Source organism: Amyelois transitella, chromosome 16, assembly GCF_032362555.1.
Source record: "Amyelois transitella isolate CPQ chromosome 16, ilAmyTran1.1, whole genome shotgun sequence".
NCBI classification, from domain to species: domain Eukaryota; kingdom Metazoa; phylum Arthropoda; class Insecta; order Lepidoptera; family Pyralidae; genus Amyelois; species Amyelois transitella.
The window spans coordinates 7,693,474-7,704,058 of record NC_083519.1 but is presented as its reverse complement, the minus strand read 5'-3'; the positions used below and the strand labels follow the sequence as shown (position 1 = coordinate 7,704,058).

The 10,585-nt window shown below is 36.4% G+C and overlaps 1 protein-coding gene across 1 annotated transcript; it reads left to right on the top strand.

Annotated features, from left to right (window-relative positions):
• The first annotated feature begins 614 nt into the window (after window positions 1-614).
• On the top strand, window positions 615-10,356 carry LOC106129684 (general transcription and DNA repair factor IIH helicase subunit XPD). Its single transcript, XM_013328323.2, has 19 exons — window positions 615-725; window positions 813-912; window positions 1,138-1,235; window positions 1,472-1,628; window positions 2,129-2,231; window positions 2,899-3,029; window positions 3,164-3,384; window positions 3,564-3,697; window positions 3,870-3,986; window positions 4,450-4,690; window positions 5,256-5,323; window positions 5,594-5,697; window positions 6,441-6,539; window positions 6,949-7,036; window positions 7,762-7,853; window positions 8,408-8,584; window positions 8,758-8,828; window positions 9,009-9,147; window positions 9,573-10,356. The coding sequence occupies exons 1-19, from the start codon at window positions 721-723 to the stop codon at window positions 9,708-9,710; spliced, it is 2,283 nt and encodes a 760-aa protein (XP_013183777.1). The 5' UTR covers window positions 615-720; the 3' UTR covers window positions 9,711-10,356.
• The last annotated feature ends 229 nt before the right edge of the window (window positions 10,357-10,585 follow it).

The following is a 10,585-nucleotide window of genomic DNA, read 5'->3' as shown; positions in this document are numbered from 1 at the left end:
CATAAAGTTAAACAAACAACAGAATACGGGACTCGCTACACCCCTGTACCTATGGGGAATAGGAATAGGACCAATTCATATAGGTTCCATGGATTTTTTAAGAAAAAAAAGGTAGTGCAGGTGTTTCAGTGTTCGAGACGAGAGTGCACCTACGATACCTGATTATGGAAATAAATTATAAAAAATAAGTTAACAAATATATTCGGGACAAATATACAGACTCAGATAGCACCGAAGTAAGTTCGTAACTTGAGTTATGTTATAAGATACTTATTCAACTATATGTACTTTATTTTACATTAACCACCAATGCACTAAAACCTACATGTATACATAGAGTCACGTCTAAATCCCTCGCGGGATAGACAGAGCCCACAATCTTGAAAATTGATTGGCCACGTTAGGCTGTATGGCTTAAAGATAGAATTAGGATTCAAATAGTGACAGGTTGCTAGCCCATCGCCTAACAGAAGAATCCCAAGTTTAAAAGCGTAAAATCGAAATAGGAATTCTGCTGATAATGGATGCATGGGCGCTAGATATCCTTGTCTTACCGTAAAAAGCATCGAACGAAAAACTAAAAAATTTACTCTGTCACTCGGCTGTCAGTCTAAAGATTTTGTTTGTCAATGTCAATCAAACAAAACAAATTTTGTTTGCTGTTTATTCGGCTTGATTTTATTTTGTGATTAATAACTTAAATAACATAGTAGAATAAAAATGAAGTAAGTTTTCATGGATTACTTTGTCTTTATTTTTTTCTCAATATTTGTCTTTCAAACTTTGACCAACCAACCGGCTGTTTGTTTTAGGTTAACCGTAGACGGGTTACTGGTTTATTTTCCTTACGATTATATTTATCCAGAGCAGTATGCGTATATGTTGGAATTAAAACGTGCTCTGGATGCGAAGGTGAGTAATAAAAACTTTGTTAAAATAGTCTCTTACTCTTTTAACGACACTGGTTAGATACCTGGGTGTTGGTATTGAGTGAATATTCTTCTGGTTGAGAAGTTATTATATTTTCCCACATTTACAGAATAAAAGTATAATCTGATCAAAGATAATTAATTATTAGAAAAATATTTAGCACTACATAAATATGAAAATTTATATAATTGTGTTATTTTATTTAAGGGCCATGGTTTGCTGGAGATGCCTTCTGGAACTGGGAAGACCATATCCTTGTTGTCCCTCATTGTAGCCTACATGCTGCAAAATCCTCATCATGTCAGGTATTTTCACAATAATTAACAAAAAAGGTCATAGATATTTATTTTATAGAGATCAATTTTATTTTATCAGTTTGAACTATCTTATATATGTATAATTAAGCTGTATCTTGAACCATTTACCAGTGATTGACAGTCAATGGCACATTGAAGAGAGTACAAGCAAAAAAATACATTTATTATTTGTAAACTCTGTTTAACAAAAAAATATACACTCAAAAATTGTGTGCCAATTTCAGAAAACTAATTTACTGTTCCCGTACTGTGCCTGAAATAGAAAAGGTGTTAGAAGAATTAAAGAATCTTATTAAGTATTATGAGAAGAGTATTGGTGAAATACCAAACCTTACTGGTGTTGTGCTCAGTTCCCGGAAAAATCTGTGCATACATCCTGAGGTAAGGAATACATAAGTACATATACACAGGTATATATTATACACTTTACTTTTTTTACATGTTAGTCAGTGGTAAATGAAATCCAAGCGCACAATTTTTATGCTGGTAATGGCAAGCACAGACATTTGAAGCATAGAAAGTCAGGAGTATAAATAAATTACCACACAGGATAAAGCAAAGTAAAGATAGGTTACAAAGCATAGCATTAACTATGTGCGGTATTAGAGAATTTTCTAATTTTTATTTGTGTAATATGTATAGTGATATTTAGTAACTACTAATAAATTATTAATTTTATCTATTGTGTGTGCCTATATGCGCCTTCATACTTATAAGAAAAAATTATCACTTAGTTTGTTTCAAACTTTTCACATTTATTAAAAATATACTGATGCGTGATATTGATTGAAAAGAGATACAATTTATGTTAAATTCACCAATTTGAAAACATAATGACACCATCAAACTACTAGATTAAATTATTCTGAATTTTCTAACAGGTATCAAAAGAAAGAGAAGGCAAAATGGTGGATGGCAAGTGCCACTCTCTAACTGCAAGCTACATAAGAGAAAGAAATGAGAAGGATCCTAGCGTACCCACTTGTAAGTCAAATAAGAATTAAGATACTAATAATTGGTAAAAATGTTACAATATTTTAAATATGTCTTCTCCCTGCACCATTTCTTTTTCATCATTGCATGTTCCCAGTGCACCCTCCGCCACAATGCTTTGGGCCTGGGGTCTACTTTCTGATATTTTCCCTTCCAATTTGTCTGGCTTGCAGCAATTTCAGTTTTAAAATCGTTAGCTCACATATAATCTTTCGCGACGTTATACCAGAAGCTCTTTGGCCTGCTTTAGCCAGATTCACCAGATAGTCGGCAGGTTTTAGCAAGTCGTGACCATACCAGCATGGGCGGCTCTCCATGCATTATAGCAGAAGTAATTAATTTCGGATGAATATTATTTACAACATCGTGTGATTCCCCGCACTTTGGCATAGGACCACTCCATATCTTTCTCATGGATGTAGTTAAAGGCGACTAAGAGAATGGCTCATAAACTTGGAATTCTTATTGTGGGTGATGAGCTAGCAACCTGTTACTATTTTAATCTCAATTCCATCATTAAACCAAAAAAATAAATGGCCTTTCAGTCTTTTTTAGACTGTTGGCTCTGTCTACCCCGCAAGGGATATAGACATGATTATATGTATGTAATATTAAAAGACAGTTACTTAAACCCATTTAAATTGTTTTAAATTTATAGGTCAATTTTATGAAGGTTTTCAAAGAGAAGGCAAGGAATCTATGCTCCCATATGGAGTGTACACAATGGACGACCTCAAACAGTATGGCGCGGACCGGAATTGGTGTCCTTACTTCCTCGCACGATTTGCTGTAAGTTGCGTATTTCATCTATGTATATATAAAACTCTCTGTTAATAAATGACTAGAAACCCCGACATAACGGAAAAAGAAGATTTACCGCGGAAGCTTTATACTTTTTCATGTATACTCAATCTCTTTTTCAGATAATCCACGCAGACATAATAGTTTACTCTTACCATTACCTACTCGACCCAAAGATAGCAGAGGTCGTGTCCAAAGAATTAAACAGAGAAGCGGTGGTAGTGTTCGATGAGGCTCATAACATAGACAATGTGTGCATAGACTCGCTGAGCGTGAAGATCACGCGCAGAACCATAGACAGGAGCACGCAGGCGCTGCAGACGCTGGAGAAGACTGTCGCCAGGTTGGTTAAATGGATGCGAAATTCGATTTAACTTAGATTTTCAATTAAGTCGCAGATCTTAATTGAAAATTATCTTTGTACTAAAGCTTCTTAGCACAAAACTTTTTTCCATAATACTACAACTATTTAAAGTTACCCAATAAACAATTTAAGTTTATTTTTAATCTTATTTTGAATAGATTACGCGAGGAAGACTCGGCCCGCCTTACGGCGGAGTACGAGCAACTCGTGGAAGGACTGAGGGAAGCGGCCGCAGCCAGAGACGCTGATGCGGTGCTTGGGAACCCCGTACTACCAGATGAAGTGCTGGACGGTAAAATTCCAGAGATGTAGTTATATCACAAATTGAAGAAAACTGTAGGCTTCATAGTACTTTCACATTATATTTTTAATCAAACATTCACAGCTTCTTTGTGAAACTAGTGGATCTGTCTACCCCGTAAGGGTAAAAGGTGTATTATTCACACGGTATATTTTTTTTGCAGAGGTAGTCCCCGGCAATATCAGAAATGCAGAACATTTTCTCTGTTTTCTAAGAAGATTCATAGAATATGTGAAGACAAGACTGAGGATACAACACGTCGTGCAAGAATCCCCTGCAGGTAATATCATATTATCTGTAACTTTGCATAGTATTAAACAATGTCAATTATTGCCCGTTTGTTCTGTATACAAATCTTTAAATTGTATGATGAAATTTATTGTAATTATCTCATTTATTTGGCTTTCGAAACAGAGGTAGTAACCTTATAGTTTTGTGATTTCTGTAAGTCCGTCCGTCCCCAGGTATGTTAAAATTTGAATGATAGGTGTATTAAATGCACCACTACAAAATTAAAGAATGATATAATATTTTGATTTATCTTAGTACGACAGAATAATTTTTAACTGTGACTTCCAAATTCAAATTCAAAATGTTTATTCATTATTATAGGATACTTCATATCGCTTAATAAGTGTCGTAACTTTTGGTTTCACAACATTGGTTGACGTCAAATAAATGACTATTACTAATTTAAAAAAAAAAAGGCAACGATACCTATTAACAAAATGTTTGCAATTCAGGTTTCCTCAAGGACGTAGCGTCGCGCGTGTGCATCGAGCGGAAGCCGCTGCGGTTCTGCGCCAGCCGCCTGGCGGCGCTGCTGCGCACGCTCGAGGTCGCCGACCCCTCGCACTTCTCCGCGCTCACGCTGGTCACGCACCTGGCAACACTAGTCTCGACCTACACTAAAGGATTCACAATTATAATAGAGCCGTTTGATGATAAAACGCCAACAGTATCGAACCCCATCTTGCATTTTACGTAAGTAAAATTTCTCGTATTTATGAGAAAGTTCTTAGTACAACAAGAACCTCGAGTAGTTTTATGAGTGAAGTGAGAAACTAAGGTAATATTCGCAAAACAACATTGAGTGATTCATAATTTTGAAAATTACCTGATTCTGATCTAGTCGAATTGTTTCACAAGTAAATACCGGACTCCTAGCATTTCTCATCACTCACAGTGATCACACATCTGGCTACCCTAGTCGCAATCTACACGAAAGAGTTTACAATTACTACGAGTATAGATTCGTTTGACGATAAAACCTCATCTAACATTTTACATAAAATTTCGCATATATTTGAGAACATTTTCGGTACGATCTGCATCATTTATAATAAATTAAAAATTTAATAATTTAAATAATAAAATATTCATTTTTAATAAGTAAATAATTTTGAAAAACACCCATTTCACATCTAGAGAAAAGCAGGTAGCTAGCGGATTTCGGACCCTGAAACACTTTTCCCGAACACGCGGAAATAAGAGAGACAAACATATTTTGGACTTATTGTTATAATGCATCTTGTTCTTTTTTGTTCAGATGTATGGACTCTTCAATAGCGATGAGACCGGTATTCGCGAGGTTTCAAACAGTAATTATAACTTCAGGTAATTATATCTTTCAGACCTATTTAATATCTAAATCAGAATTTAAGTCAAATTATTGTTATTAAAAGATTTTTTTTTTATATACGTATATAATTTAAGTCGTTTTAAGCAAGGCACTGTAAAAGTATTTACAAACGTACAGTACGGACGCACCTTGGTTTTAGTAAGATTGGCATAAGAAATAAGTAAATAAAAAACGGAAAATACTAACTCGTAATTTTGGTTATAATCGTTAAGATGGCTGATCTCATCCACATATATCTCCCGCAGGAACCCTGTCGCCCCTGGACATGTACCCGAAGATCTTGGACTTCAACCCGGTCATCATGAGCTCATTCACCATGACGCTGGCACGACCTTGTATATTGCCAATGGTGAGATCGTAAACCAAATTTTATTCTACTTTTTAAAATTATGTCCTTATATCTGATTGCTGCAATGTAGTTTTTTTCCGCCGCTTCTTCTACACATGCGCTTTGGAAGCGGTAGTAGTTATATTTAGGTTTAAGTGTTGTGACGTCAATAAGTGATACCTTGTATCCAATTTTGAAAAAAAATCTATTCTATTTTATTTTGCTGGGTAAATTTGGGGCCAATTGTCACGAGGTTTCGGTTTTTCTAGTCCTGACCTTTTTGGCATAACGAACTGAGAGTGAGAGGCGTTAATTATTAACAATTTGTAATGGGACCAAACTGCTGCATATTTTTTTCTGACCGTTGAAAATTTATCTTAAAGTATTACAATAAATCACACAATCCTCAAATATAAATCCTCTTTTAACATTAAGATCAGTTTTTGAAAGGTATATACATAACATGTAATCATTTCTAAATTCCTTTCTGTATGGCTTAACGATGGAATCGAGATTTAAATAGTGACAGGTTGCTAGCCCGTCGCCTACAATCCCAAGTTTCTTCTTTTACGGCATCATAGGAATGAGATGAGAATGGTCCTATTCTAACTAAAGTGCCGGCAACTACACGGAACCTGAAATGTAAATATTTTTAAATGGCTCATAAGCGTTAGGACTTTAAATTGATTTTATTTTCATCAGTGAATGTCTTTATATATAGTCGTTTGAAGGCTAGCAACAATTTATAAATTTGTGTGATGTAGATCGTGTCGAAAGGTAGCGACCAAGTGGCGATATCGTCGAAGTACGAGTCGCGCGAGGACGTCGCCGTCATACGGAACTATGGGCAGCTGCTAGTCGAGGTGACAACATTTTGCACATTCATTCAATTAACACATTTAAATTTATATCCTTTTCTTTACGTATGTACACACAGTCACGTCTGTATCCCTTGCGGAGTAGACAGAGCCAATAGTCTTGAAAAGACTGATGATAGGTCGCGTTCAGTTGTTGCTGCAAAGAACAATCCCTAATTTATAAGCCTATCTTTTAGTCGCCTTTTACGACATCCATGGGAAAGAAATGGAGTGGTCTTATTCTTGTTTTTTATTTATTAAAATCTTTTATTTGCGAAATTTATTTGTGGTTTTTTAGTATTATTTATTTTGTTGTCCGTTGTCCGTCAAACTCGCCATCCATATGTACAAAAAAAATGTTTATTTATATTTGAAAGCATAGTTATCGCTTAATAATAGTTTGTTATATTTTCAGATAGCATCTTGTGTGCCGGATGGCGTGGTTTGCTTCTTCACGTCCTACTTATATTTGGAGAGCGTGGTCGGCGCTTGGTATGACCAGGGTAACACAATTTATGACACTTGAAACAAACTGAATGATTTTTTACTGACAATATTCCATTTAACTTGAACCAAAAGGGATTTTCCATACATACTTATAATCACGTCTTCATCTCTTACGGAGTAGACAGCAAATAGTTTCGAAAGGCCACGTTTAGCTGTACATTGGCATTGAGATTTTCTATATTTTAATAAAAACAATTCGAAGTGATTAATATGAAGCGAATGCATATATTATTAGTATAATATCTGGTACCAGAGTACAGTATAAGTTTTTCTTAAAACTATTCGACGTAGCGCGCAATTTAAATTATATGCTAGAAAAATGGATTTGCCTTTCATCTCTCCTAAGACTTTTATCTAAGACTAGCTCCGTGCCGGCGACTACGTCCGCGTGGAATAGTTATTTTGGGCATCATTGAAGCCCTCAAGAAGGAATAATTTTCCCCGTTTTTTTTTCACATTTTCCATTATTTCTTCACTGCTTATACTGGCAGCGTGATGATAGCCTTTCTCGATAAACGGTCTACTAAACACAAAAATAATTTTTCAATTCTAACCAGTAGTTCCTGAGATTAGCGCGTTCAAACAAACTATTTAGCTTTGTAATATTAGTAAAGAACAGGTTTTGTGGCAGTAATAGGTATGGTATGGCCACTTATTTCACATTTGAAAATAAGTCAAAGGTAAAACAGTTCCCAAATAAAATATTTCTTATTATTTGTAGGAGTAGTGGCCAGTTTACAGCGACACAAGTTGTTGTTCATTGAGACGCAGGATTCGGCTGAAACCAGTTTCGCGCTCATCAATTATATCAAGGTTCGTAAATTTTCAACATTATTGTCAACACCTTACATATGTACATATATATAATCACGTATACATATCCCCTTAAAGCGTCTTCCTTTTATATTAAAATCTTATGTGGCCTATTTTTATGATGCTAACATGATGATGTTCTTCCAGTGGAGTGAAGCCGTTGTGAAGTAATCGAGTTGAAAATATTTAATCTATATCCATTGTAGGGTAGACAGAGCCAACAGGATTAGAAAGGCGGAAAGTTAGTGTTCAGCTGTTTGGTTAAATGATAGTATTGAAATTCAAATAGGCACATAGTGACAGGTTGCTAGCCCATCGCCTAAAAGAAGGGTTCCAAGTTTGTAAGCCTATCCCTTAGTCGGCTTTTACGACATCCATTGGATAGCGATGGAGTGGACCTATATATATAACTGTTATTTTTTTATTACTTTCTGTACAATAAAACATAAAAAGGGAAGGCACTATCTATTTTTGTTAGTAATTCATGCATACCTACTAGTGAATGCATGAATCATTTATGTTTTAAATTAAATTTTGGTTCATATATCTGCCAGGCGTGCGAAAGCGGTCGCGGCGCCGTCTTACTGTCGGTGGCTCGCGGCAAAGTATCGGAGGGCGTGGACTTCGACCACCACCTGGGCCGCGCGGTGCTCATGTTCGGCATCCCGTACGTGTTCACCCAGAGCCGCATCCTCAAGGCCAGGCTGGACTACCTGCGGGACCAGTTCCAGGTAAGCTCATTTTCATATACAGACTTGGGCATAGTTATGTCGTGGTTAAGATTCGTAAGTCTTAACTTTGGCACGCGGGCTATATGATTACACAGACTGTACAGCTTTATAAATGCCCATAAGAGCGAATCAACAGTAACGAGACACTTAAAAAATGCTACTGTTTGTTTCAGATCCGCGAGAATGATTTCCTGACGTTCGACGCTATGCGACACGCGGCACAGTGCGTTGGCAGAGCTTTGCGGTAATATTTTTTTTATTTTTATTTAAGCCATATCCAATATCAACATATCTAGCTTTCAGAAATATACCGGTTATTTCACTATCTATTTATTACCGTATAGTACTTAGAAGTACTATGTCATCACGCAAATTAATGCCGGTCATAAGCAAAATTCTTGTAATGCTATATTTTCACTCCCAGTGGTAAAACTGACTACGGCATCATGATCTTCGCGGACAAGCGTTTCAGTCGGGCAGACAAGCGCACGAAGCTGCCGCGGTGGATACAGGAGCACCTCAAGGACTCTCTGTGCAATCTCAGCACAGAGGAGGCTGTGCAGGTCAGTTTTTTCATATCTTCCTGAACTCTTTGGCCAATTAAAAGATATTCAAAATAAGTTCGAGTGTAGAAACTTCAAGCGTTTGAAATTTGAACATCACTACTTTTAGGTAACAAAATTTGTGTTTTAAAATGTTGCTTTCCGTAAACCTTGAAACCAGCATCACTGGCCATTAGCTGGACACGCTTGGCTACCCAGCATCCTTTCAAAGCGTACTTAGTCGCGGGAAATGACAATAAATATAATTAAATATCCTGTTTGTTCAACCCAATTACAATTTATAAGGGGACAGGTGACAATAAATGTACAGAAGTCTAGCATATTGCTATCCTGTTCTCCCTCATATGTATACTCTGTCGTTCTCTTTGAATGTTAAGCAGGATTTCACAAATATAACACTACAATATCTATATTTTTATATTTAGATCTGCAAGCGCTGGCTCCGCCAGATGGCGCAGCCGTTTACTCGAGAAGATCAACTCGGCGTGTCTCTGCTGACGCTGCAACAGCTGCAGTCGCAAGAGCAGCAGGAGAAGATCGAGCGGCAGGTCATACAGAAGTGAGAAATTTAAGTTCTCGCTCCTGTGATATTGGAGGAGAGACAAGTTACGTCAACCAACGTAATTTTGTCAAATAAAAGTGATAAATAACAACTAGTCACATTGAAGAGTCACAGTGCACAAATTAACTAGATCTGGTTCCGCTAGATGGCGCAACTCCAGTAACTCGCAACGACTAGCTGGGTTGTTGTGTGGGTGATGGTCTCTGTTGACGCTACAATAGCAGCAGTGCACAAAAGATCAAGCGACATGTCATTAGTGAGAATTTTTTCATTACTTGGTTATTCTGGAGAGAAATTAGTGACTAATTCACCAGGAATGTTATGCCAAGTGGCGCAAGCGTAAGTATGCGTAAGCACGTAAGAGCTGCAATCACAAAAACAGGAAAAGATCAATCGGCAGGTCTCATTTTGTGACATTGAAGAGAAGTTAGTGTCAAATTCACTTGTTATGAAATCATTGGCCATCAACTAACCAACATATCAACCCAATGGCGCAGCTAATTCGCAAGGTCGAATTTTGATTGAGGCAAGAGTTAATTTTATATGTTTTATAAGTACGTAAACGTTCTCGTTGTAAATAAAATGTTGATAAGATTAAGATTCGTCCAAAGTTGATAATAAAGTTGTGTAAATATAACAAACTCTTTTACTGCATTGCGTTGTGTGAAATCGCTGTGCGATGAGTGTTTTGTTACATTGTGTATCTGACATTTTATCTGGACTTTAGCTGTGCTAACGTTAAATTTTGTACTAAATATATTTGTCACAAATTTTTTTTTTAATTTCTTACCTTAGGTATGCTCGTCAATAGAAATATTCAACTTGAAATTTCACATCCATATTGCAATATGTTTGAAACTCACAAACGAAACTTGT

Bases quoted from the DNA above. Each gene is read 5' to 3' on its own strand.
- LOC106129684 (XM_013328323.2), top strand. The intron at 3,987-4,449 runs GTAATATCATAT...TTTGCAATTCAG, and splicing joins CGTGCAAGAATCCCCTGCAG to GTTTCCTCAAGGACGTAGCG. The intron at 8,585-8,757 runs GTAAGCTCATTT...TGTTTGTTTCAG, and splicing joins ACCTGCGGGACCAGTTCCAG to ATCCGCGAGAATGATTTCCT.